The sequence below is a fragment of the Clavelina lepadiformis genome, chromosome 7, assembly GCF_947623445.1.
Source record: "Clavelina lepadiformis chromosome 7, kaClaLepa1.1, whole genome shotgun sequence".
In the NCBI taxonomy this organism is placed as follows: Eukaryota; Metazoa; Chordata; class Ascidiacea; order Aplousobranchia; family Clavelinidae; genus Clavelina; species Clavelina lepadiformis.
The window spans coordinates 20,225,314-20,251,735 of NC_135246.1; the positions used below are offsets into that span (position 1 = coordinate 20,225,314).

A 26,422-nucleotide genomic window follows, 5' to 3' on the forward strand; every position below is an offset into this window, starting at 1 on the left:
AGCGAGTTTTCCATATGGCTGTCATAAATTACTAAAAAAACAGTTAATGCCAATTTCTCGGAATGTAAGTTCGCCATAAATTACGTAGGCGAATCAGTTGAGAATATAAGTCAATTCGACAAATACCGCGCGTGCCACTTAGAACTTTCCGGCGGGCCAAATGTGGCCTGCGGGCCACGGTTTGGACACCCCTGCTCTAAAGGTTAACTTTATTTAAATTTCTATACACGAGCTGTCGCAAACATAAGCTTGCTTCTTCAGGTGTATTGCGAAAATCATTTGATTTTCAATCATCATTTGATTAGACCTGAAGAAGCAAGCTTATGTTTGCGAAAGCTCGTGTAGAAAATTATATATAAAATTAACCCCCAGAGTGCCAAACTTTATCTTGTTTTTTTTAAATTTTACTTTAACATTTGGTTAACACGTTTCAGACAACATCAACTTTGTAGAGTTATTTAAAGGTGACCTACAATCGATCACTTCAGCAACTTTTGTTAGATTAGTTGAGAGTCTTGTCATTTATTGATTATGTAAAAATATTAACAAACTATTCAAACTTTAATGTGTAGTATTAAAGTTTTGTCACAACGTCAGCAAATAGGCAACAGCCTCAGTTGCCTTAAATAGATTTACTGAGTTTTTATCTGGAGATATTTTCCAAGTTAATAATGACACCGAGCAACGTACGTAAAATTTTTTAATTTAGAGATTTATTTTTTTTCAATACAGCAAAATTTTTGATACAAGTTTTGTTTCCTGGCATAAATGTTATATATATATATTTTTATATACTCAGTACCCTTTTCAAAAGCATAAAAATTGTGAAGAGCTGAAAACGATTGCCCACTGTGACAAGTGTGGTCGCTGCAGCGAATTATGTCTTTTTATTTCGACTGTCAGGCGATGGAGTCGTAGGAAGTTAGGCTGCGATATTAATCAAGTTTAATCAGCCTTGGATACAAAAATTGTAAAACAAGATGACGCAAGAACAAATGACATTGCGAGGAACTTTGGTGGGGCATAATGGATGGGTCACAAAAATCGCTACGACCCCGGCAATTCCAGAAATGATCCTCTCTGCTTCCAGGGGTAAGAGTTTATTCTTGTGGTAATATCTCGAATTAAGTCCCCCTTTTCTGCTTGCCACCGATTTTTGAAAATCTTCTGTTATGACACTTCTTTTAGATCATTTGTACATTATTATCAACATGATCTATAAGCAATCACAACATGAAAATCGGGTCTAGTGTAAAAGTAGACATTCAGAAATCCATGTCAGCATTAAAGTGCAGACCAGACCTTATTAGATTAGCTCAGAAAGTTCGTTTGTTTTTGTAATACATAAACCCTTAAAACCAGAAAAGACAAAGCTGATCTTTAAACCAGAGTAGCAATATTTGCTCCTTTGCCGCGGCGAAGGTCTTCGGCAGAGCATACAAACTTTCTTCACAGGAATGTGCCTCATGTTATAAATTGGAAACAGTGGACCTTGCTTTGTTTATAATAACTCGATGAGTAAAACTTAAAAACAGTAAAACTTGGATTGCACATTAATGAGGATCAGTCATTCATGCGTGCACCATTATAATCTGTAGTTAACTACCATTGCATTGACAACATGGAATGATGGTTTTACATGTTAGACTTCTGAACATTTTGATGAAGTTTTTTGTCTGACCATGTTGTTTCCTTGCATTTTATCCTGCATTTATATCACTTTGGAAAGTTTGCAATAAACAAAATGAGCTGCTGCTGGTTTAAATTCCATCCACAGTCATGTCTGCACATTTTGGCTGAAATTGTGTCATGTGCGACCTCAGTACTAGGCTGGACTCGAGTGATCTCGTAATAAAAAAGAAAACACTCTTGTTTTCCCTTTTCTGGTATAAAAGGCTTCACATTCCCCACCGTGAGTTTTGGTGCGAATGAAAAGCACGGTAGTTTTCAACAAGAAAACATGTGTACAAACATGCAATTTATGACATGCACTGAAACCTTTCATCTTTGTTTATTTTTCCACACTTTCCACTATGGTCAGTGCACACTGAAATTTTGTGTAAGAACCTTGAGGTTTTGGTGAAAACTGCCATACTCTGCAGTCAGGCTGAGAAGCTCATTTTGAAAAACAGCCTTATCTAGGATTTTATTTTCAGTGTGGAAGAGTGTGTTGCAGCCCGTATCCACACATTAGACGCTTCATTTGCAAACATTCCGTGATGGCATTGCTGCATAGTTTAGTATACAGCATATAAATCTGTAATTATGTTTGCTTTAGATAAGTCCCTCATTGTATGGAAGTTGACAAGAGATGAAAACACGTACGGAGTGATGAACCGCCGTCTTAAAGGACACGCCCACTTTGTGTCTGATGTCGTGATTTCATCCGACGGTCAGTTTGCATTGTCTGGCTCATGGGACCATGACCTAAGACTCTGGAACCTTCAGCAGTGAGTATGGTGGTGCTTGGTGTGCTGCGAAGATAATAAAGTTGTCTTGATTTCTTTATGTGCAGCTGGCTTATATATATATATGTGTGTGTGTGAGGTGTCATGTATTATTGCCATGGTGTCCTGTAATTTTTTGGTTGTAAGTTTTGGCTCAGTGCTTTTGTGTTGACTCAGGGATCATCGCCGAGTTTATGCTAAAACTTTCTTCAGTCTGGTAATAAAAATCATGCCATGTTTAGAAATTATTGTCTAGGCTTTTGCCGTAAAAAGCATAGAACACTTTGTCACAAATATTAACGAATTTGTTTGCACAGCATGGTGCCACTTCGCATGTTGTTGTTTGTAATAAGGTAGCAACGGAAAGGTAATTAAACTTTATTATACTCGGAAGCAGACAATCCACGGAAATTATGGTGCAAGCGTAATTATCAACAATACGATGCAGTTTATTGAGTGTACTTACCAAACCAGCAATTGTTGATATTCAAATTGCACAAAAGAAATAAAAATAAAACCTGTTTAAACTCAAACCTTGGAGTATTATTCTCGGCTTTTACGTTTCTATAATGTTGAAAACAATGTTGTGTATTGCTTACAACTGCTCTAATGGTTTTAACAAATCATTAGCATGAATCGCCGTGTAAACTTTTAAAGTTGTTTGCAAGTGCATGCCCATAAAGCTGCAGTGGGCTCATTACCACTCTTGAAGTTTGTATATTGCTCAAGTGGATAACACTGCATTGTTTTCCTACAATAAAAACAATCCGACTATATGCAGCATTGATACACAAGTTTGAAATTTTGTTGAACAAAATTATTGGCTTCATTATTAAAAAGGTGCTTTGTGACATCATCTTTTATTGCCTACTTGTTTTTATTTTGGTTGGTAGATTGAAAAAAATCGAAAGTGGTTGAACTTGGGAGTGTTGAGAAAAGTGTGTTTGTAACAGTGGCTTATTTGGAGATTAAAAGGGCATTTTTCATGGAACAGTCTACAATTGTGTTTTAATATCCCTATGCTATGTTAGTTTGGCTCATCAATGCACTTTTGTGCAGGGGAGAGACGACCCGTCGTTTTGAAGGCCACACCAAGGATGTTCTTTCCGTGGCTTTCTCCGGTGACAACCGTCAGATCATCTCGGCGTCAAGGGACGGTACGATCAAGCTGTGGAACACACTCGGACAGTGCAAATATACCATCACTGTAAAGCTCTCAGCTCATATGTGATGTCATTGTGACATGAGTTTGTCGTTTTATTTGCTCACATTTGAATAATAAGATGTTTGTTTTTTTAGGAAGACAATCACACCGATTGGGTCTCGTGTGTCCAGTTCTCTCCAAACCCAAACACGCCAATCATTGTCTCGTGCGGTTGGGACAAAGTGGTCAAGGTAAAACTATTTATAACTCAGTTTGGTAAAGTAGTTCGTGTTTTTTTGCTCTTACCGAATATCTACGAGATATTCCTTTTGAACTTTCTGTTTAGCAAAATTCCATTTTTAAATGAATTACAGTATAGCTGCCGTACATTCACGACAGTGCAGTTGCGGCTAATTGTGCTCTTTGTGTGGTTTCAGGTTTGGAATTTGACCAACTGCAAGCTAAAGACCGACCACTATGGACATACTGCGTTCATCAACTCAGTCACCGTATCACCAGATGGCTCCTTGTGCGCCTCTGGTGGAAAGGACGGCCAGGCCATGCTTTGGGATCTCAGCGAAGGTTTGTTCAAATTAGCTGCCAGTCTAGTCTCGTAACTGCATCGTTCTGAGCTTAAGTAGGTTTGGCAATAGGCATATTTCATATTCTTTTTCAACATGGAAAATTTAATTTTGTGCTTGGTTGTTACTCAGTGGTTATCTTGGCGTGCATTTGCATCGTTGTCAACTTGAACCTGTTGTGGTTGTGTCTCTTATTAAAACTATGACTGTGAATTTTTAGCAAATCTTAAATATCTATTGTGTTGTCACTTTCAAATCGTAACATCCCTATGTTACTGTGAGGCTCAATGATTACAAATCTACACACGACCTGATCGGTGATGACACGTTCTGCAATTATGAGAGCCCATATTAGAAACCTATGGCACAGACTCCCAGTAACGCCACATATTGACCGATCGATATTTCGCTTCCAGGCAAGCACCTGTACACGTTGACGAACGGCGAGAGTGAGATCCACGCGCTCGCATTCTCTCCCAACCGATACTGGCTGTGCGCTGCTTGCGGACCAACCATCAAAATCTGGGACTTGGAAGGAAAAGCGCTTCTCGATGAACTCCGACCAGAACTTATTAACCTGAACAGCAAGGCCGGACAACCTGAATGTCTCTCGCTGGCGTGGTCCCCAGATGGACAGGTCAGTCATATGTGGCGCTTCGTTTCATAGAAGTAGTGCGGCTTTGCATGAGCTGCCGGTTTGTTCGAAACAAGCATCGTAACGAAACTATTTTTTTTTTCAGACTCTCTTTGCCGGCTACACTGATAACTTGATCAGGGTCTGGCAAGTGTCAATTTTGGCGAGTCAGTCAGTCCAGTAAATATGTTGTTAATGAAATAAAATCTGCGACTGATTATGTGACTCATCTCTCATATAACACCAGGATATTGCAGGGTAGGGTGAGGTAGGCTCTTGTGAGCAAACAGGTCCAACCTTGTCTCGTGTATTTAAACATCATAAACACTAGGACAATTCAAACGATTGTTCCATCACAACGAAAGAAATTAATCTCAACTACAAATATAATGTTGGAGCACATTAAGATGCTAGAGCCCAGATTTTTGACACTATTTGTTTTTCGAACTAAAACAATTGACAACCCTAAAAAATAACGTAACAAGGACATCTGGTGGCTGGAATGTTCCGACCACTAGCTGTGCACTACGACTACAACATAAAATATACAACACAGGAAGCGTGAAAACAAAGACAAAAGTTTCACGTCTTCAGCGCAAAGTCAGTACAAATTGTAAAAGTGTTTTGGTTCTTTGAAATTTGGAGTTTGCTCAAGGTTTTGAGTTCCTCGAAGTTGCCCTGCTCGTATTTTCCTGCAGGAACTTCTTGTAGTTCAACTTTCCAGACATTGACTGGTCGTATTTTGACAGCACGTGATATACTTCGTCTTCGTCCAAAACAACTACGAATCGAGTGAATACGTCACAAAGGTTAAAAAGATTCGCCACCTTGTGCTGACTTACCATTGCATAACTTTAAAACGCTTCTGAACTCGGGCAAAGTGAGCATTCCATCGGATGAAACGTCCATTTTCTTAAACGCCCGTCGCAAAGTCCTCCAATCCCCAGCCAGCTGAAATGCAAGGTGGGATTATACAAAGCGACACTGCACCAGCTAGTGGATGGTCCAACTCATTTAAGCGCCTAATTTGCATTGGTGAAGATAATGCTCGTTGTAATAAACTGATGTTTGATGAAGAATACCGGTACAGCACATGATTAAAGGAAAAAGTTATCAAGCAACCACGTGTGTAGCAGTTAGAGAGGTGACAGCTAGGCTAGGTATAAGCAGTTACCAGGACAATTAGTTTAGCATTCAGATCAATCAATTTTGATTTTAACTAATTACCTGTTGTTTAAGTTTTGACGTCACCGCTTCTAAACCCTTGGTCGGTTTTCCGGCGATGTCGGCCCCAGGTAGCTCAGGCTGGGGGTGGGTCAGGACCGCCAACATGTTGTTACCATCCTTCCACAGCTGGCGCCGTTGAGCAAAGGGACGCAGAAACTCGACGTAAGAAATCCTTGACATAAAAAAATTTATAGTTTGTTTGGGTTTTGTGACGACATAATGCAGAATTACAAAGTCGAGTACATTACGTAAAAAACAATAGACCCCATTTTAGAAAATAGAGTGCGATTAAGTACCACAAGGTCAACACCTAACGTACCTTCCGTCCCCGTTGGTGTCAAATTTGTTGGTGATGAGGTCTGTCTCGTGATTGGACAGATGAACGCACAACTCCATGAGCACGTCACGGAACTCGTCACGTGATACGAACCCGGTGTGGTAGGGATCCATCTCGACAAACTCGCGGCGGAGATCCTCCCAAAGATAATCGACCTGGAATGGAAAGAAACGCTGGAACTTTTTGTCTTTGTTCAAATTCGCTTTCAGATTTGTTCAAGTTTTGTGTCATCCAATGGATGTGATTTTCATGATGACGCTTAGTTTGATGGATTTTTTTTCAAAAATGTTGAAACCTTCGCGCGCAAACTGTCCTCCAGCATGTCGGCTGCACAATTCAACTTCCGGGATCGAATCATGAAGTCGTTGTCTCCCCGCTGCGGTGGAGCGATCTTCGCATTCGGGAAAGCCGCAGATCTAGAAATACGCAACTTCTTGCTTATTTCATGCTTTTGACTTTATGCTTTCTTATCATATCATAAATATCATCATCATTTTCATATCATATCGTAAGTATCATTGTCATATCATAGACTTTCCTGAACCTAAGTTAATTTTGCAAACAGTTACAAAAAGTAAACAAATAAAATGCTTAACAACATAGACATCACTTATAAACATAGACATCAAATACTTGAGCGAGTATCCGTAATGTCTGACAAACTGAAGGAAACTCAAAGTCCGGTTTTTGTTCACGATAAAGGTCTCCCACAGTCGTCGTATCTCGCCTCTTGTCACCTTTGGGGTGATGTTCAAGCTGTCAATCATAAATTAATCAAACAATCAAGCTGTCAATCATAAATTAGTCAATCAATCAAGCTGTCAATCATAAATAAGCCAATCAATCAAGCTGTCAATCGATCAAGTTGTCGATGATAAATTTGTCAAACAACCAAACTGTCGATCATAAACTTGGTCAACTTAAGTTTATTCAGCCTAAGGCAAGGACACGGATCTTTATATTGTGTATGACGTCACACTTCACCGCTTACTTTGACAACAACTGGAACATCATTTCCTGCGTCAGACGTCCGCTGTTGAACTCGTCCAGTTGCCGGAACTCACTTTCAAGTTTGTTCATGTCGTTCTTTACAAAGTCCCGCAAGATGGCGTGCAAGTCTTCTAAGGTGCTACGTCACAGATCAAAGTAAAGTTACAACATCAGTCTATAACTTGACCGCGCGGAAGTTGTAATTTTGATCAAGAAATTACCGTTGTTGATTGGTTGGTTTTGGCTTTGTTATGTCATTTTTAACGTTCGTGACGACAGACTTTCCGTCCCAGAGACTTTTTGCTCCTTTCCTGTTAAAAATGGAAATAATATTGTACCAATAAATCAACCAAAGTCGCGTGAGGGCAGCAGAGTACTGCATCTTTCAAATACGACCGACTTGCTTGACACATGTCGCAGAGCTACTTAGCACTACGGTTTATTCAAGGTCATATTTCCCAAAATGACGGGTTACTTTGTGTCAAACTGAGCCATGAAGTCCGGATATCTGACGTTCCCCTCAGCGTCGAGCGGGACTTGCTCCATGAAAATCTCGAACTCTTCGTCGTCCATTTCTAGCCCGAACCTGCAAATTGAAAATCAGATTTATTGTAAATGATGTCACAAATACTTGATTGTGACGACACAATGTTCACGCTTCTCAACCTGCTCTCGATGGCGGCTCTGAACTCCTGCTGCGAGATGAGGTCCTGGTGATGTTTGTCGATCTTGTGGAACATCCCGAGAAGCGCGAGGAAGTCGGACTGGAACAACGTCATCATCTTCGCTTCCACCGCGGTCACCGTCGACTTGGGACTGACAGGTCGCGGGTCCTGGTTGAACCTGTGCGACATGTGATTGGTTAAACCGCGATCTATCGCTTCTACGTCATAGAGGGCTTTATCTCACCGGTGTTTGGAGTTGGAAAGGATGTTGTGGGCCATCCCCTCTTCACTCCTGTCCTGGAACTTGTTCAAGAAGTTGACGTAGGAGATGTCGCCGCGATCCGAGAGTCCGCACCGGGCCAAGAACATGTTGAGCGAAGAATCTTCGCGGAGGTAAAGATCAAACTGCGCCAGCACGCGGCGGAACACCTCACGTGAGACCTTCGTCATAAAGACGAAACAATGTTATGTTGCCCGTAGGAAAAAATAGGAAATCTTTCCCATTTTTACGCTTCAGACGTCACAAATTCTTTCTCTTCATCAACCGGATCTCACCTTTCCCGTATTCTTGTTGTCTCCCTTCTTAAATTCGCGTCTCATTGCTTTGAAGCCCTCCCGGAACTTATCTTTCAACCATCTTTCGATGTCTATGGATGTCCGACGTTCCGCTTCACTGGGCCTAAGAGAGCGACCAGATGGCGCTGTTGAGTAAAACAATAAGGGTTTACGTCATCGCTTCAAGGCTTCCAAACTGTTTGGAGGTTGGGCGAGGTTATATGTCTGCATCTTACGAGCGGACTGCAGCGAAATCGACTTCCCGTTCGGTATCTTGCCATTGATTGAAGCGATAGTCGAACTTGGAGGAGATCGGGACTCTCGGAACTCGATACCGAGTTTCTTCAACAGATTCTCCGCGTTCACCACTCCCAGACTCGATGTGTCATATCTGGAATCGAACATTATTGCAGAAGTTTTTGCACAAATAATGACGGCAGTTATCGTCGCGTCATGGACGCAAGTTAAAGAAAACAATTCGTGATGTTTTGACCGACACCAGCCCCATAACACGAACACTCGGCAGAGGAATCCTTTTCATTGAAATGCTTTGTCGAGTTATTACCAAGTCTCAAGTTTCCTGGTTGTTCAATTGTTTAATTCAATTTATTATTGATAATCCTCTCGTCTATTGTGCAACAAAGCCCCATTGTTGTTGTCGCGGTCCACTCGCCGCTTTGTAGCGATTACAAACCCATATCGGGATGGGCTCACCACACAATGCTTTTTAATATGTAAAGCCTTGGTAAATAAAGTCGCGCTTACTATCGCGGTTACCGCGGAAGGAATTCTAGAACTCTTCGAGATGAAAGTAGGAAAGGGTTGTTGCCATGGAAGGTCCGATTCGATATTTTGTCGCAAGTCGGCGATTTTTCGCCCAATTTTACTCACTTTTTCCAGAGTTTGTCAAATTCTGCGTCGTCCATGTAGAAGCCGAGCTTGTTAAGGACGTTGCGGAACTCCGGAGCCATGATCCGCCCTGAGCCCCCGGGATTCATTTGCGGAACCAGATCCGCCAAATCCAGGAACCTCTGTTTTGCTCTTTCCTTAAGTTGAGCGTGGACCTGAGAAGATAGACAAGGATCGTGAGAAGCTTTCACCCTGGTCTTGTGCATCCGTGAAAGGCTCCATGCACATGAACGCATCCACATGAACGCATGCACTTAGCCCTGTGCATCGCTTGTAAAGTGATGCATTGACTAACCGCGTGAAACTCTTCTCACCTGTGACGCGTTCATGCTCGCTCGTTCCGTCTGAGCGCGCGCCACCGGGTCCAGCCATCGAGGATACTCTGACGAAACACTTTCGCGGAATTGTGAGTAAAACTCCTCGAATTTGATGATACTCTGCTCGGCCAAGTGCAGTCTGATGATGAAAATGCGCCATAACAAAACCGAAATTGTGACGTCATAATATGTTTTGTCAAATGTTCAAAATCTTGTAGCAGAAAACTACAGAAAATTGTCACCACACCTCTGATATGAAAGTCTAGCACCCTGTGTAATATTAGGTACCTATCGCACCCTACCTCTTAAGTAAAAGATGGAACTGCTTGGACGTGATGAGGCGACCTAGCGTGGACGAGATGATATGCATGAGTGCTTCTCGGGTCACGTTACCTTTGCCTTCGGGGTCGTTGTTTTTGAACGACTGACGTATTGTGAAAAATCCCCCTGACCTGATCTTATCGCGGAGAAGCATCTCCAGCTGAAAAAGCATATAATGACGTAAGAAGAGGGCAAATGTCAGACTATCAAGCGCCAACTTAACCCCGCAATGAAACCATCCCTACGTCATAATGAAAATGACGTTAAACTTTATGATTAGCTGGTGTTAAGTTAGGGGAATTCCCACCTCGTCAATCTCGATCCTGGTTTGTGTTCCAGGTCTTGAGAGCGAGGACAACTTGCTCGCGTTGCTCACTCTCGACTCGGCTCGACTCAGCACCGCGCGATTTCCTGAAAAATACCGACTGCAAAGTTCAAATGAGGTTGGACTTAGTGGCGCTTCATTTGTTCTTTTGATCGAAGTTATTTGTGGTAACCCTCTTCAACATAAATGAAACCGATTCTAATATTGTTCGAACATTAAAGCTAAGACCGCGCTAATGCGTTGGAGCAAACTGCTTTGTTTCAAACAGTCATTGCTGAGGGACCCATATTTATTTCCAACTACCAGGATCTACACAGACAAAGTTAATATCTCGGTCTCTGCTCTATGGCGCATTAGTCCGATCGTATCTACTACAAATGCTATCTCTGCTACGTCATGGTACTACGGGTTATCTGAACTAATGATTTACTAGTGTTAGTTTCAGTTCCATGATGTATCTCTTACCAAGTGAACTCCGCGACAGTCTGTCGTCACCTGTATGATGTAACAAATACGTAAAACGAAAATATGTTAAAACAGTTTCAATCAAGAAATCGAATGAGACGATGGCTTCCCCGACACGACGTATATTACGTCATGGCCATATATTTCTCATGTCAAAGTGTGCTGAATCATGTTTAAATAGCCTTAGTCATGTTTCTAACCGCTCACCGAAGATAGGAAGAGTTGGCTTGCTAGGATCCCTTGAGTGGACCACCTGGACCCCCTCAGGGATAGCTTCGATCGGCATCTTCGGACTCAAATCCTTTCTCCTTGGACTCATTTCCTCCGTCTTTGAGAAGCGATGAGTCTTTCGTGCGGGGACTTCCCCGGACCTGTTACTGGCCCGGCTCATACCTCGGATAGAAATTTTCTCCGGATTTTCTAGGCGGGACAGGGGGTGCTCGATGCGGGGCAGGACCCCGACCTTGCTGCTCTGGGTTCCCGGCCGGCTAACGACGGCTTGAGACATAATTCACTTCACTTAATACGACCACGAAGCATGAAAAAGAAGAAAGTATGGACACGAAGATTTATTTTTCATCTGACAGTTTTATTTTATTTATCTCATCAACGGCTTCTATGAACTCATGCTCACGCGCTGCATGACAACGTGTGTAAATGACTCATCTCTCAGAGTGTGGTTGCCACGGCACCACCTCTTCCTGTCAAACTGCTCCTAACCTCATCACTTAAGCCTCGCTGTGTGCCACCGTGTTTCATGACCCAGCCCTGCTGTGAAGAAAACTTTAGACTGAAGCGGTCTACGCGCTTGTTTACACACTGGTTCACTTCTTTATCGCATAGTTTGCTTCGGTCAACACCTGCCTGTTTGCTTGAGGGGTTTAAACCCTTGAAAGCAAAACTTTAAACTTCTTATCGACTTTCTATTGTTGTTGCTATAAAAAGAAACTTGACGTCAATCAACACCGGGAACATCGCGGGCTACAAAGAGACTTCCAACTAGAACCTCGTGATTCAATTGGCAACTTTGAAAGTTAAAAATTCACAATTTAAGGTCGCTGGCCTCGTTAAAAGTTATTAGATCATCTGATGCTGATGATCTTTGCGATTGATGCCCTATAACTGATGTGTGATGATGATATTTCACATGCGCGGCATATTCAGTTTAATTTTCACTGCAGGATCTATCTAATTGCTGGTGCCTTGCTGGTTGAATATTGCTGCAAGGGTCTACAACGACCAGCTACATATTTGAGCAGGAAAGTTTATTTCGTGTTTCTGAAGTTTCTTATTTTAACTTGTCCGCTTAAAATTCCTGAATATTTTGTCTTGTAATTCCGCAAATATCTCCGCTCATTTGTCTTCCCTAAAATTTAACTTTCCTCTCAATTTTGTCAGTGATGACGGCAATAATTGACCAGTGTTGATTCAATAAATATCATTGTTTTCATCAAAACTTCTCAAATTCTATCGACGTATCGGCCTCACTCGCAACTCTCCACTTTTCGATTTACCGTCTCGTCCTATCTCGAGTAGGTGTCGTCATAGCAACCGACCTTACAATAGCAACAATGGTACTAGAATTCGTGCCTTTGTTGACTTCATTGTTTCTTTCTCGATGTTGCTGAGCCGGAGCGATATCGATATCAAAGGGCAGAGCTCGAGCTTCGACTGTCGCGACCAGAAGATTTCTCTAACCTCAAGCCCTGCTTTATGAAGAAAAGGAACATTCTGGGTTATTTTGTGATGACTTCTAAGTGTAATTAAATCTTAGTGCAATGTAAGACTCTGATGAAATTTAAATGAAGAACCGACCCACACAGTCGCCGTACAACCACAAACATAAGGAGCAAGTGACGGGACTGATATTGTTTTGAAAACACGAAAATTAGACCTGGTCCCGCGCACAACGCTTTTGTCTTTGAGAAAATACGTTTCATTGAAAACTCCTCGATAGCATCAATTCATAAGTTGTTTCGGAAAGAAAATTAATTGATGTTTTGGCTTCTTAATCCCAGCTCATGGCCATAACAACGTGTCGTTCTCTTTCATATGAAACAATAGGACGGAAATAGAATCCATCGTTCAATAAAACTTACCTTGGTCGATATAATCGACGTTACTTTTAAGCTCTGCATTTGTTTGTGAATATCTGTTAATAATTTACAACGATCGAGTTTCACCGCGGAATCAAACGCGATAGTTAGACGAGAATCAATTTAACGCCTGATCGCCACAATTTTCACTGTGACTTTTTTTCCCGAAAAGGCGATAATTTATTTAAAGCGAGCTTGACAAATTTTTGGATTTTACCTGAAATATGTGAAATGATGAAAGAGATTTTGAACGAATTTCAATAAAAGTCCTTTTTCTTAAAATTTTTGATACGAAAAATAAATTGAACCGAATTCTCGGATTGAACATTTTAACTCGAGTATGCTGAATTCACTTTTGAGTTCACTGTGACGTAAATTTCTTCTATCTATGGCCTTGTCGCTGATTTTAATGACGTAATGGCATTCGATAGGTTTCAATGCAATGAGGGGATCGCCCTCCACTTCTTGTTGATGAAGATCGCTATCTCTAACTTTGTTTTGTCATAGATTGAAATTCTCTCGTGGAAAGTGAACTGTTAATGAAATCAAGACAAATCGACCTGAATTTCAAGGCACGAGCACGCAATTAAGGCGATGAGAATTGTTACTTGATAATGGTCTTTGTCTCACTAATTTCTCGGAATATGCGCCGTGGCTGCTGTCTATCTCTTGCCTTGTAATTAAATAAATCCTTCGACTTTAACCGATTTCATTTAAAATGCATTGAAAACTTGCCCCGATTATTGCGTACTTGTTACGTCACAATTACCTAATGTGGTCATCCTTGACGCGAAAAATAATTTTCTCGCTTTGGGAATAATTAGCCTAATATTGTGCGCCCCCTAGCGGCATACCTGAAGCAGCTTGAACCATGGTTATTAAGCCCAGGTTTAAAAACTGGGACATTTCAAAAAACCTGGCGAAGAGATAAGTTGGATGCTGTTTCGAGGTTATAACGTCACCGAATACAAAGTTGCACCACGAGCACGTGCGTACTGCTGTGGAAGTTTTATGACTGTCGAGGTTAATTGTTATCGTGGCGAAATATTTTGATCAACGATGCTCGAACTTCTATAAATCGCTTTATTCAGATTTTTGAATGATAAGTTTGTTCGAAAGTGGTAAAATTTATTTAAAAAACTTAAAAAATAATTTCAAACTGAATTTAGTTTGAAATCCGTCGATTAAATGCAAGGAGATACCGAAGTTTGTTGAATCTTTGAAAGCTTTCCACAAATAGCGCGCCTGGTCGCTAAAATATTGCGATATAGGTCTCGGGCGTGTTATGTTTGAACAAATGGAGCTCGTTGACAGAGACAAGATTTGTAAAACAATCCCCGCTCTGTCGCTTTTCCGACTAATCCTTTAAATAAACTCGTTGTGAGTCGCGCAGCGTTGAGTCGCGGTGTTTCTCATCGCTCTTTCTTCAACTTATTTGCGCTTAAAATACCAGAAATAAATTATACAAAATCTAATTTTTTTAAATTCAAAATAAAAGAATAAACTTGAACAAAACTACGATGTTTTCTGTAAATTCTTCCTCATTGTTACGTGTAAGAAACATTAAACGCGCCCCCACTAATCGCATTATGACGTCACAACAAGCCCCTCAACAGGTGAGAAAGATTTAGGAGATGGTCCTTGAAAGTCAGTTGTAAAGAAAAGATATTTTGTGGGAATATGAGCGGTTGTTGCAGATTGAAACTTTCAAAACTTATCTGACTAGAGTTGAAATTTGGTCAACTTCAGACTATTTGTTAAGTTAATTTGTCACTTGTTTGAGTTAAAATCGAATTCAGATTGTATGTTAGAAGCGTAGAACGAGTTTTAAGATAAGGAAGTGAAATTTCTTCACAGATTTTATTGAGGCCTGTGTCGTACATAGACAACATTGGAGGAGCTGAAATAGTTTAAAGATTCGTGATTTCGTCACAAATCGACGATGAATTATTCAGACACAATGAACGCGATGTCGGCTATCCACGCCATGCATTACAACCAGGCGCATGCGCAGTACGTTCCTTACTTTCACGCACATTCAATGGTGGAGACGCTGACAGGTAAGGTAGAGCATCATCAATCGATGTGAACAAGATTTTTTATACCTCATTGTTACGTCACGATAAAATCATTTAAAAACAATCTAGAATTAATTTTGAAAAACGGAAGTCTTCCGCGAAAGCATCGGAGGAGTCGAACCGCTTTCACGGCTCACCAGCTACAGGCTCTGGAGCGGACATTTCAGGAGGGGCAGTACCCGGATGTGGAGACCCGGGAGAATCTTGCCATCTGCACCAACCTGGCCGAAGCAAGGATTCAGGTAAATTTGAAACAAAACTCGAGCCAGGAATACTCTGGTTTGGCTTCGAAACCTCCAAAATATTGTAAAATGTATGTGTATAGCACGTATATGTATAGCACGTATATGCATGTATAGCACCTGTATATATTAAGTTGGCGGGAATAGGTCGAACCAGGATCGTGTTAACGCCACAAAAGAGCTCAATTTTCAGAAAAACCGATTCGACCTTGAAGTTATTTTTGCCACAATTTGCCATTTCCTGATTGGCGCTCGGTCATGTGACATTAATCCTCTTTGACGCGTCGCGGATCACTGAACGCGATTTAAATTACATGACCTTTGGCACCTGTGACCGAACAATTATAGTGTCAGGAATTGAAACAAGTCTTGTCGCAAAATATCGATGAAGCCCAATTAACTTATCAGCAATCTAATAACCACAAAGGTGATTGGTAGAAATGGCTCATAACATTTTAAAGTTGTCTTTTGTGGGCTGCGGGGACCACGCGGGACATTTTTGTTGGTGCTGTGTGTCTAGTTTTGTGCTGGGGAACTTTTATCGACTTAGAAGGGATTAGTGCGGTAACTAGAAATAACGGCGATGTATCTCGCCTGATTTCATTATACAAGGAGAGAGCTTAACAACCCTTCAATGATCCTTCAACTCGAAAACTCTGACAAAAAAGTTTTAGTCTGGATATTTTGCCGTTTAATCCCCATAAGAGGGCTTCATGGTGTAAAACTCCTGTGGGAAAAACAAACATCATTCTTGCACGTTTATTACGTCACATGTACATTTAGTCTATTGATTTAAACTTATGAGCAGACTGTAAGAAGATTTCTGCAAATTTTCGATCAGTAATTTATATATTCTTCTAATTTTTTAACAAAATGACAACAACTTAAACAATTTCTAGTTACAAAGAACAAAGTGTGTACTGAAAAAAATTGTGCAATGTAGAGTAATGTAGTTGATATACTTTTTTAACATCGATGCAAATATTCTTCCAGGTTTGGTTCAAAAATCGAAGAGCGAAATATAGAAAACAACAACGACTAAACATCGCCCAAAACAAAGACGAAAACATCGAAGAAAAGTCAGGTAGTTGCCGAAGCTGCTTCGATGATTCTTAAACTCTTTGTTGTGTTTCTCAGTTAATAATTCGCGGATTCATCTTCGATCTCTTACCAGAAATCTTTAAGGTCATAGATTTTAAATCTTTCAACTGTCTAGTTTCAGATGGAAATAGAAAAAATTCAACAAAATCTGACAATCTCGAATTTGGGGATTCCCCGACTGCTCCGTTTCAGCCCAGGACCATCCCAGCAATGACCGAGTTAGGAAATTGAATTGATCCAATTTCGCTTGTTATAAATTAGCTAATTTTTCTTGACGTCAATTTTCATAGACTTCCAAAACATTTCCCCAAACCGAGAACAAATCTTCAATTCGTTTCGTCGTTGGCTCAATCGAGTCAAAGTTCAGGTAAAGTTTGATTCGTGCAAAGAAAATTGCTTTGATCTAACTCGTGAACTCTTTTCTTTATACGATTTCTATTTCTTAGGGATGTCTTCTAACCATTTTTACGAATGGTTCAGCTTGAGACATAACTTGTCACCTTTTCAGGTAATCAATGATGCATGGAGGTGACGTATTTACCAGTTATGCAGTGTTCTTTGTCTTTGTGGCATCACAAAACGATATTTTCTCTTTCACAGTTTCCACAAAGATCTTTCTACTTTCCAACGGGTATTCCCCTACCCGCCATGCCAAACCAGCCCTGGAGCTTTGAGCAAAGTGAGTTAAATCATGTAAAAGTTTTACGAATATTAAATCAAAACTTTTATGAACTTCAAAAAATGCTATAAGTTACAGTAACTGTAATTAACTACAGAAATTTTATTTGTTGAATATTCTATGATTGGGCTACTTTAAACTTTCAAGACTGAACACGTTTCATTTGTCAAACATGTTTTCTACCTTCATTCCCAGCCTCTACCCCTGGACAAACTATTACGTCACAAGCATTAGCGACTGGGTTCAATCGATGAACACATGATGATCAACTTCCACTTTGTAATTTTGATGTCTATGGTGCTTACGTGTCATTACTCAGTGAAAGCACAATCTAGAGTTCCACAGTAGCCCAGAACGGCCTCGCCGAACTCGCCGGACTTACCGAACTTACCGAACTTACCGAACTTACCCTAGTTAGCTTTTCATAATGACATGGAAAATGGTCATTGAAAAGCACAAATGCTTGGATAATAATGAAAGACACTGTCCACTTATGCTGGTCGTACTCTTGGACTTGCGAGTTATAAAACTGAGACGAAACATTTAAGCATTGATTTTAATTTTATTTTGTTTGATATTTTTGTTTTGATTTTATCTCTGTGACGTCATAAAGGTCTATTGTGGCCATCATATCAAGACATGACATATCACGCAATACAGTACCTAAAATGTGAAATTGAGTCGGTTTTGCACAAATAAAGCTCATATGGCTGGATCTTGAACAAGTTGAACTTTGACACAAAAAATACATAATAGAAATATTTGTAATAAAATTTGGCCCAAATCCTTAATTTTGTGTATAGACTTGCCCTTAAAATATGTTTTTACAAGTATGAAGTTAAAATAGAATTTAAGCCACGGGGTTAGCTAGAACTGCTAGATGGATTAGGAGCAAGAAAGTAAAGAAAAAGCTGTCATTTGCCGACAGGCTGAAAAGCTTTGCAGTAAAAGAAACTTGCTCGGAAACGTTTTAGGTTAGCTTACTTCGCCCATGACGTAGTTTACTATCGTATACCACACCCAGGATAAACATCTAGTTATATAATCATATATCTACGCGATGGCAACACCGTGTGAGTTTAGTCCTAAGTTCGTGTCATGTCAACTGAGTTCGTCTCATCATCTCGTCTGATGTCAACATGGGAAGTTAGAATTACATTGGCGTTCAATTCCGCAGATGCCATAAAGTTGGTGGACATAAGTATCTAACAGCTGCTTTTATTCCCACTTCTATAAGTTATGTCGCTCGATGCTGGAAAGTTTTGAAATTCCGTGGGACACATTCCTTCATTCCCACTTCACAATATAGACTTATGACCTATGACTTATGACTTAACCCTATCCTAACCAGGCTCGCGAGTTTACTGAAAATCTAGGTGTGGCCGACCCCGCACACACATTTTCAATCGTTAATTACTAGAAAACTATACGTCGTAAACTGATCGGATTTTGACAGGTTAGTAGAAAAATCTGCTGGCTTCCTGTATACATCATAATTGTAAAACTAAAGAAAGTGAATTTAGTGTAAATTAAGTATTTCTCAAAGTGACACATTTCTAGAAATTCTTCTTGATATGCCGCGTCCCCGCTGTGCGGAAAACCAGCTGACCGCGAGATGAGAACGAAAGAGAATAGTTAGTCGAGTTATTGGTGCGTAAATGAGTAATACGCTTCAATGCGGAGAGCAGAGCAAAGCAGAGGAAAATTATGAAAATATCGCAATATCTTAAAAATTACAAAATCCAACTTTATCAAACAAACATGGACAGATAGCCGAACATTTTTTAGGAAAAGTCACCAAATTTCAAGTTTCTACAGCTAACAATGCAACTGTACGCCACGTTTTGCTGTGACATTGTGCAGGAGAAGCCAAGCCTAGTTAGAATAGGGTTAACAATATAGACTTATGACCTATAGTAAAATAAACTTTAAATGTTTGCATTTACCTGGAAGTGAACAAAGTAATATTTGCTTCTCATGTGAAGACGTCACCGCACTAACACAGGAACTTTATTTAAAGTCCTGGACAATAAGTGCGGTAACATATTGTTTGTGAAATATAGGTAAGGAAAATATTTTTGTGGAAAATCTGATAATTCATCAAGAAAAATGACGAACCCGATCATAATTAAATTCCTTATTTCAAGTTCTGTGGCGAGTGGAAAGTTTCAAGAGGAAGCCTCGCCAGCTCATGATGAAACATCAAAACTATTTAAGGCTAAATTCCAGTCGTTTCTGCTGACAACCGTGTTCTTAACATACACTAAATAAGCCTTTAAGCTTTGGTTCAGTCGGTTTCCTACCATTTGATTTAAACAAAACTATGAAATAAAATATGAAATGAGCTCGAAATCAAAACGTTTCCTTCCATTTCAGTGGAACATCTCAATCGATCTGGTTCGGCTGCCGACCTGTCAACAAGCTTCCGACAAATCAGAGTGGAAGGACTCAGTCACGGGAACGGGGTCTACTACATCCGGGACTCCAACATGACTGCTTACCCGGTTTATTGCGACATGACCCTAGGCGGAGGGGGCTGGACCCTGGTCGCTTCCATTCACGAAAACAACATCCGAGCCACCGGTAGATGTCAGTCTGGAGACCGGTGGTCGAGTGAACACGGAAATGAAAAAAACGCAAAAGTTGGCGCTGAAAATTGGTCCAATTACAACACGTTTGGTCACGTTGCCTCGGCAACCAGTGACGATTACAAAAATCAAGCTTACTTTGATCTCCAAGTCCGTGACGTCATGATTTGGCAAGTGCCCAACGATACGCTGCTTGAGAAATACGATCCGTCATCCTACCTGCAATACCGTAACTTATGTTCAGTTTTGCGTCTTCAAATATTCTCAAGATTTGTGATTTGCGTATTTTGGCAAAGCAAAAAAATTATTATTTTAAATAATATTTTAGTTTAGACTGAGCAATCAATCAGAAGAAAAGTGGCTACCCGCTATCTCCTTCTGGGAAACCTCACGGTAGTTATGGGGACATAGAACACGGTTGCATCGGATCAACAGCTGATATAATCTGGACTCAAAATATTGTGGAGATTTTACAGCTATGAGTTTCGATGCGTACGGCACTGGGACCGGATGGAATGCTAAACGTGAACTTCTTGAATCCACTTTTCTTGTGTTTTATCGCTAAAATGTTTTCTCTCGTCAGACTTGTTGATATTCTTGATCCTTTTATTTGGCACAATAGCCTACTAAGTTATTAGTGTTATTGCGCAATTTTACATTAAAAGGGGGAAGTTATATTTAGTCGCAGAGTTGGCAGCACGTAGCCGCGGCCAATGTTATTGCACGAGCGCGGTTTAAGCCAAAAGCCGGCTGCAATATTTTCCTACTTTGCACCATGTAGCACGTTGTAGCACCTTGTAGCGCCTTGTAGCAATGTGATCGGACAAACATGTTCCATCGGATGCGGCTATACTTGCCAATGGGTTGAGAAGCGACAATAGCATTCAGTTCACGGACGAAATTGCCCGATATCGCGGCACCTCCACCACATATGTAGTTGATGAAATATTAAACATGTTGTTATAGAAGCCTCAAAGCAACTCGATCAAGGTCGTCCTTTCACCTGCGATCACAAAACACAAAACTTCGCCTTTTTTAAGGGGGAAATTACGTCATCGCACTTATATTGTACTTCCGCTATGATTCGTTGCAGATTTTTGCGTCAAACTTCACTGAAAAGCGACAGAAGGAAGTAATTGGCCGAGGCAGGTCAGGTGATCAATAAACCGGCGTTTTGGCCAAATCTCGCGATTACGTCACGTATCCGCCTCACAAGCGTGCAATAGAATGACGTATCTTAGCACGTCCCCTGTAAAGCCGCCGTCATTGCATTCAGGCCTCCCTCGCCTCGCTACGTCATATTTTGATGAAAACAACCAAGGTGTGTTCATGCAGGCGACCAAGCAGGGGACAAAAACCGAGAGAATAAGTTAGTTTGTTGTGGAAAAGTTGTGAGTACTGTTGCCATCAACTTGCATTGCATGTGAAAAGTGAGGTGTCTGGTAGGAAGGAAGCTTCAGCTTCTAGGCAGGCGAACTAATCGTTTTTGTCGTGGGGTGTTGGCTTCTGTTTAAACATAAGCTGCTTATTTCTTTTGTTCAACTTCTTTGTACGCTTTCAACAAAATTAAAGTTCTAAAGTCTTTAAAATAATTTTTTTCAGTTGCAATTTATCTTAAATAAAGTGCTTCATAAGCTGCAACTCATAATTATAAACCATGTGCGCGTTGTTTTATTTAATGAGCATGTAGAGTAGCTTTGCACAATGTGCTGGTTCTGATGACTTCGTGGCGAATAAAGTTATTTCATCGTTTAGCTTGGCCATGCCAAAATGGCAAATCGCTGCTGGCACTATATTTGGAATGTTTTTTTATCTTTTAAGTTATAGGTATTACTGCATTTAAAGAAATCTGATCTTAACTTACTTGTGACTGCTTCAAAATACGTCAGATAAAGTTTCCATCACCGTCACGGCAACATGTCGACGAAACACGTAGTCTGCGTCATAATCATGTTCTTTAACTTTGCACTTACGTCATCAACCAGGGTGAGTTGTGACTTGAATTTGCTGAACAAAATTGATATATTTTGTTAAATTATCAAAACTTTGACTCACAAACAGTGACGTATTTAGGGGCGCGTTCACGGACAAAAAGTTTTCAAACTCTGAAAGTAAAAATCCCCATGACCTGCCGCTACGCCGTAGATGCGCGAAGCGAAAAAAGTTTAGGTTTTTACCCTTCAAAACCCGTTATAAAATGCTTCAAAGTGGAGTTTACTCTCATGTTGACATGCACATGGGGCATGCTACGAAATGCCGCGTACATATTAAGGCCGCATACATGTTAAGGCCGCATACATGTTAAGGCCGCATACTTTGTAAGGCCGCATACCAGCTTAATATGTTTTCATAGGTAACAGCTGATTATTATTAGTCACAAGCAAGGAAATGCGATGAACAGAATAGATTGAAAACGTTAAAAGCCATGGCGCATAAATTGTGTTCTTGGGGGGTACCATGGTCGAATGGATCCCTCTCCTAAATACGTAGCATTCATAAAGCGTTGGAATAGCGCTATTAGTGACAGAAACCTTTAACGCATGATGTAATAATGTATAATGATGCAATATATACGTCACAGGTAAAACGCGGCTCCGGCCCCAAGCGATATCCTTTGAGCAAGTCGCAGATGTCCGAGATCGTGGAGAAGCACAACCAGCTCAGAAGCACCCTGCACTCATCGGACATGAGATTCATGGTGACGTAATTGAAGAATAATTGTGATGTCATAAGCTTTGGTCTCAAGTTCATAAACGCTCGTATTACGTTGACTTTGACCTTTGAAGGAAGTTACTTTCTAAAATAGCATTCCTGATAGATGACGAGTACCGCAATAATACGTCATAATAAGCTTAGTTGTGAAATCACAAATGACTAATATTTCCTGGTTATGTTTCCACTCATCGTCAAATACAAAGCGAAGAGATTTAATCTTCGCGATTTTCCCGCAGACAAAGGAAGTGACGACGAACCCAGCAACAGGTTTGTTTTTCATTTTGTTAATTTGTAGACTTGGGACGACGAATTGGCGCAAATTTCGGCGGATTACGGAACAAAATGTCAATTCTCTCACAACCAGGAAGGTTCCCACTCAAAGTTCAAGAACAGGTCGGTCACCTTTCGTTTCCATTTATATAAAGTCAACATGAGCAAACTCGCGCGCATATAAACGCTTGAACAGGGATTGACATTGTGATGTCACAATTGCCGGAAGCGCGTCGAGTCTTGTCAGAGGGTTTCTTACCGCTTGTCAGTCACGTGTTTCCGAATTTTAGCTTTTAATAGCGTCATCTGGCGGATGCCAAACAAACTTGCCGGTCTTGGCAAACAGTAGTTTGTTAGAAACAGCAACAAGTTTTGCCAAATTTTCAGGATCTCACTGCAGTGTCTGTGTCAGTGTCTAAATCTGTTTCGGGCATTGTGACGTATGGGTTTGGCGTGACTCAGCATAATCCACATCCGCTGGGAAACCTTGGAGATTGCCCTCGAGTTTAGAAAAAAACTTACAAGGTCACCAACTTTTCTTACAAACAAGAAAACGATAAAAACTTACCGGAAATACAAAGTTTTTGATCAAACAATTGCGTTGAGTTATGCGACATTCTTACGTCACACTGCCCGGAACAAATTTGGCACGACAACAGCAATAAATAACAAATTATAAGATGTTAATGAGAGCGTGGTAACTAATATTCTTTCGCTTCACTCCCTGCAGTATCGGAGAGAACATCTACGTCGCAAAAAGTCCTCCCCAGACCTTCGATGTGTCGCGCGCCATCCAACTCTGGTTTGACGAGAAAGCAGAATTCGACTACAAGGCACTGACGTGCACTCCCGGAGCAAAATGCGGGCACTATACCCAGGTACCTATAACAGTGCACTATATCCAGGTACCTACAACATGGAGCTATACCCAGGTACCGACAACAGGGCACTACACTAAGCAGCCCACGCGATAACGAGATAGCGTTAGCAAATTTATTTTCACGAACACATTTGCATATCACAAATTCGATTTGAAATTCTCAATGTCTCGTTCTAACAAAAGAATTCGGCCGCGTGGATGGACCTCGTAGCGCTGTAGCTACTTCATTTAACAAGTGATTGGTTTACGACAGTCATTGCACAGAAATATTTACGGTGCTGATCAGCCAGTTTGTTTCTTTTGCGAAGTCGATTCTTTATTTTCTTATTTTTGACGAAATGAAGCAAACCTCTGCTCCACACAATAACGCGTGAAATCTCAATCAAATACCTGGAATAAAATGTTGTAGCCCGGTAGCAGGGGTTCAACTTTGATGAGTTAGGCTTGGTATCGTGATGGCTTGCTGAGATTTCCAGCGTTAAGTGTTGATTGATCTCACTACACTGGACTTGTTGAAGTTTATTTGCCATTGTAATAACTTGTTGTTGTTCATTCCTAGCACGAATGTTTCATGTAATCGGTTTCTTTCATCTGTGACAATTTTTATTGGTTGAAACCCAATCAAACCCAGGTTTTATTCTTGGAATGAACGAATGTCGCATGTTACGTAACAATTTACCTGCTGTGGTGTCGTCTTATAAGACAAAGTACTGTAGGTTAGAGTTAACTTCGCTCGATGCACACCGACAGTTAATTTTCCACAACTTGAATCCGTAGATTGCTTGGGCGAAAACTTACAAAGTCGGATGTTCCTTGACTATGTGTGATGAGGTCACGGGTTTCCACAAAGATTCTCATCTTTTTATTTGCAATTATTCTCCTGCGTAAGTAACATTTTACGTTTTCACAAGTGGTAATCCCCCTCATCCATCTCAATCACCAACGTGCAAAATGTTGAAAGGAAATATCTGGCATTAATATAAAAGAACAATGCTCTCAGCCTTCACATTTTCATTGCAGAGGAAACGTCTATTCTTATCAGAGCGGCGAAAGCAAAATGCTGAGCCCGTTCACAAAAGGCAGCCCATGCAGCAAGTGCATGACGTCATCAGATGTGTGTAGCAGCAAACTTTGCGGTGAGATTTCCTAAAACTTGAAAACATGAATTTTTATTTTCTTCAACACCTGATGCTGAGCTTAAGTTCCATACAAATCCTAACTTCAAGTTTTTATGTTGTAGCAAACGCCGCTCGCGATCAAACGTCACTTCCGCTAAACCCCAATTTACCCCCACAAAATAGCGGAATTGACGCAACAGGCGACAGTGGTTCTTCAAACAGTGAGTGCTACTTTGTTATGTTTGTCAGGATTGTTCACTTTAATCTTAACTTGTTCGACTGGGATAAGACCGACACTTCACTAGGTACAAGACATCACAAGTACAAGGTGTCATAAATACAAGACATCACAAGTACAAGGTGTCATAAATACAAGACGCCACAAATACAAAGCGTCACAGTTACAAGGCGTCACACTTTAATCATTTACAAGAAGTCTCATGTGCAAGGTGCCACAGGCAAAAAATGTCAACATTCTTTTAATGCTTCCGTAAATTTTATTAAAATATGAAACAGACTATAAGGTTGCACTCTATAGGGTCAACTTTTATTATTAATTTTTAATTCTCCTGCACGAGCTTCAGCTTGATCTTGCTTCATCAGGTGTATGACGTCATATCTACACGCAACCAAGCATTCGAAATTTGTAACAAACAAACACAATCAAACAAATAATTTGTTTGTGATTTTACTTGAACTTGAACTTTGAAGTCTGATGACGTGATTCGTATTTTTAGGTAGTCTCATAGCAGCGGTTGTCGTTCTCTCCCTCCTCCTGCTGGCCGCCCTTCTCTACATCTGCTACAGAGAGCGCAACAGGATGACTTCCGCCCTAAATCCTCCCCAGCAACGTGTGACGTCACAACACAACAAATTCAGGTGAAGATTACGTCATTCCATAACGACAAACTAATCTAGTACTTTTGAAAGTTTATTCCTCCATTAATGACGTCATGTCACGCTGATGTCATTACATTATTGCAGCAATCCAAACACGCCGGTACCGTCACGCTTGAATACACCCCGCCAGTCTCTGGCTGGCGGCAACTTGCACGGAATTTCGAAGCCGAACGCGCCCCCACCATTAAGGCCGGTAAGCAAAGTGCAGGTTGAAGGTCAAAGATATCGATTAAAGAGGGATGGTTGCCAAGCAAACAAAAGAGATGGTTTCTAATAATTACTAAGCACCAGTCCCGTGTAAAACCGAAGCCACTTTCTTTAAAATTGGGCGATTCTGACGCCGAATGTGAAAGACTGGTTTTAATGAAGATTATTATTTAAAACATTTTCCAGGAAATACAACGTATTGACAAGGCTCCAAGAAGCGCCCCGTGCTCCCCATATCGGCCGGGAATTCCAACAAGACCCCCACCGCCAAGTGTCGCTCTGTAAAGTTTAACTTCAAATCGCCGACTTCAGTGTTATTTAAGTTTTAATACAATAAAATCCATCTCCAAAAAATTTTAACACTTCTTCACAGGCGGCCATATTGCGCCAGTGGCAGCTTGCGAAGGGCGTTTTACAGCCGAGCTCTATAAGTTTACTTTTTAGCTAAAAGTTTACTTTGCACATTTCTCGCGAAACATGAGGGTGACTGTGATGAGAAGCTTGATCACGTGACCTATTTTTGCTAGTCAATACCGCAATGAATAGACATTGTTGCGTCATCAATGTTTTATTATTTTACATGATTTTGATCTTTTTATTAAAAGCTTTTTTGCCAACTTCCATCTCAGCC

At 40.7% G+C, this 26,422-nt stretch overlaps 4 protein-coding genes and 1 pseudogene across 6 annotated transcripts; 4 read left to right on the forward strand and 1 right to left on the reverse strand.

The window, feature by feature from the left end:
* Nucleotides 1-881: 881 nt before the first annotated feature.
* Nucleotides 882-5,024, forward strand: LOC143465022 (small ribosomal subunit protein RACK1-like). The gene is made up of 7 exons (XM_076963138.1): nt 882-1,092; nt 2,279-2,450; nt 3,507-3,654; nt 3,747-3,842; nt 4,029-4,173; nt 4,589-4,809; nt 4,913-5,024. The coding sequence occupies exons 1-7, from the start codon at nt 981-983 to the stop codon at nt 4,988-4,990; spliced, it is 972 nt and encodes a 323-aa protein (XP_076819253.1). The 5' UTR covers nt 882-980; the 3' UTR covers nt 4,991-5,024.
* A 73-nt stretch (nt 5,025-5,097) lies between these two features.
* On the reverse strand, nt 5,098-12,412 carry LOC143465021 (EF-hand calcium-binding domain-containing protein 6-like). 2 transcript variants are annotated; one of them, XM_076963136.1, is made up of 19 exons: nt 11,125-12,412; nt 10,918-10,947; nt 10,435-10,538; nt 10,109-10,287; nt 9,804-9,945; nt 9,472-9,644; nt 8,817-8,971; nt 8,581-8,726; nt 8,270-8,466; nt 8,027-8,203; nt 7,836-7,946; nt 7,582-7,671; nt 7,362-7,499; nt 7,004-7,126; nt 6,666-6,786; nt 6,353-6,525; nt 6,034-6,205; nt 5,649-5,757; nt 5,098-5,587 (listed from the first exon to the last, which is right to left on the reverse strand). In XM_076963136.1, the coding sequence occupies exons 1-19, from the start codon at nt 11,423-11,425 to the stop codon at nt 5,457-5,459; spliced, it is 2,772 nt and encodes a 923-aa protein (XP_076819251.1). In that variant the 5' UTR covers nt 11,426-12,412; the 3' UTR covers nt 5,098-5,456. The 2 variants fall into 2 exon arrangements, with proteins under 2 accessions (XP_076819251.1, XP_076819252.1); XM_076963137.1 differs by lacking the exon at nt 10,918-10,947.
* Nucleotides 12,413-14,692: 2,280 nt separating this feature from the next.
* Nucleotides 14,693-17,880, forward strand: LOC143465478 (uncharacterized). 2 transcript variants are annotated; one of them, XM_076963800.1, is made up of 8 exons: nt 14,693-15,073; nt 15,161-15,333; nt 16,327-16,417; nt 16,550-16,652; nt 16,725-16,801; nt 16,881-16,942; nt 17,035-17,113; nt 17,309-17,880. In XM_076963800.1, exons 1-8 carry the CDS (start codon nt 14,956-14,958, stop codon nt 17,365-17,367), a joined length of 762 nt encoding a protein of 253 aa, XP_076819915.1. In that variant the 5' UTR covers nt 14,693-14,955; the 3' UTR covers nt 17,368-17,880. The 2 variants fall into 2 exon arrangements, with proteins under 2 accessions (XP_076819915.1, XP_076819916.1); XM_076963801.1 differs by having other exon boundaries at nt 16,556-16,652.
* Nucleotides 17,881-18,173: 293 nt separating this feature from the next.
* LOC143466230 (intelectin-2 pseudogene) lies at nt 18,174-21,075 on the forward strand (annotated as a pseudogene).
* Nucleotides 21,076-21,499: 424 nt separating this feature from the next.
* On the forward strand, nt 21,500-26,414 carry LOC143465620 (uncharacterized). The gene is made up of 10 exons (XM_076964008.1): nt 21,500-21,687; nt 22,283-22,399; nt 22,712-22,809; nt 23,417-23,564; nt 24,344-24,450; nt 24,587-24,702; nt 24,807-24,905; nt 25,422-25,563; nt 25,669-25,777; nt 25,978-26,414. Exons 1-10 carry the CDS (start codon nt 21,619-21,621, stop codon nt 26,074-26,076), a joined length of 1,104 nt encoding a protein of 367 aa, XP_076820123.1. The 5' UTR covers nt 21,500-21,618; the 3' UTR covers nt 26,077-26,414.
* Nucleotides 26,415-26,422: the final 8 nt, after the last annotated feature.

What these genes read in the sequence shown, in the direction of transcription:
- LOC143465022 (XM_076963138.1), top strand. Translation starts at nt 981, where the DNA reads ATGACGCAAGAACAAATGACATTGCGAGGAACTTTGGTGGGGCATAAT. An exon ending in GTTGGGACAAAGTGGTCAAG is followed by an intron (nt 3,843 to 4,028) that starts GTAAAACTATTT and finishes GTGTGGTTTCAG; the next exon opens with GTTTGGAATTTGACCAACTG. An exon ending in CGTGGTCCCCAGATGGACAG is followed by an intron (nt 4,810 to 4,912) that starts GTCAGTCATATG and finishes TTTTTTTTTCAG; the next exon opens with ACTCTCTTTGCCGGCTACAC.
- LOC143465021 (XM_076963136.1), bottom strand. Translation starts at nt 11,425, where the DNA reads ATGTCTCAAGCCGTCGTTAGCCGGCCGGGAACCCAGAGCAGCAAGGTC. An exon ending in GCCAACTCTTCCTATCTTCG is followed by an intron (nt 10,948 to 11,124) that starts GTGAGCGGTTAG and finishes TACATCATACAG; the next exon opens with GTGACGACAGACTGTCGCGG. An exon ending in CATTACGGATACTCGCTCAA is followed by an intron (nt 6,787 to 7,003) that starts GTATTTGATGTC and finishes GCGTATTTCTAG; the next exon opens with ATCTGCGGCTTTCCCGAATG.
- LOC143465478 (XM_076963800.1), top strand. Translation starts at nt 14,956, where the DNA reads ATGAATTATTCAGACACAATGAACGCGATGTCGGCTATCCACGCCATG. An exon ending in ACCATCCCAGCAATGACCGA is followed by an intron (nt 16,653 to 16,724) that starts GTTAGGAAATTG and finishes CAATTTTCATAG; the next exon opens with ACTTCCAAAACATTTCCCCA. An exon ending in ATAACTTGTCACCTTTTCAG is followed by an intron (nt 16,943 to 17,034) that starts GTAATCAATGAT and finishes TCTCTTTCACAG; the next exon opens with TTTCCACAAAGATCTTTCTA.
- LOC143465620 (XM_076964008.1), top strand. Translation starts at nt 21,619, where the DNA reads ATGTCGACGAAACACGTAGTCTGCGTCATAATCATGTTCTTTAACTTT. An exon ending in CATCGGACATGAGATTCATG is followed by an intron (nt 22,400 to 22,711) that starts GTGACGTAATTG and finishes GTTAATTTGTAG; the next exon opens with ACTTGGGACGACGAATTGGC. An exon ending in GTGTAGCAGCAAACTTTGCG is followed by an intron (nt 24,703 to 24,806) that starts GTGAGATTTCCT and finishes TTTATGTTGTAG; the next exon opens with CAAACGCCGCTCGCGATCAA.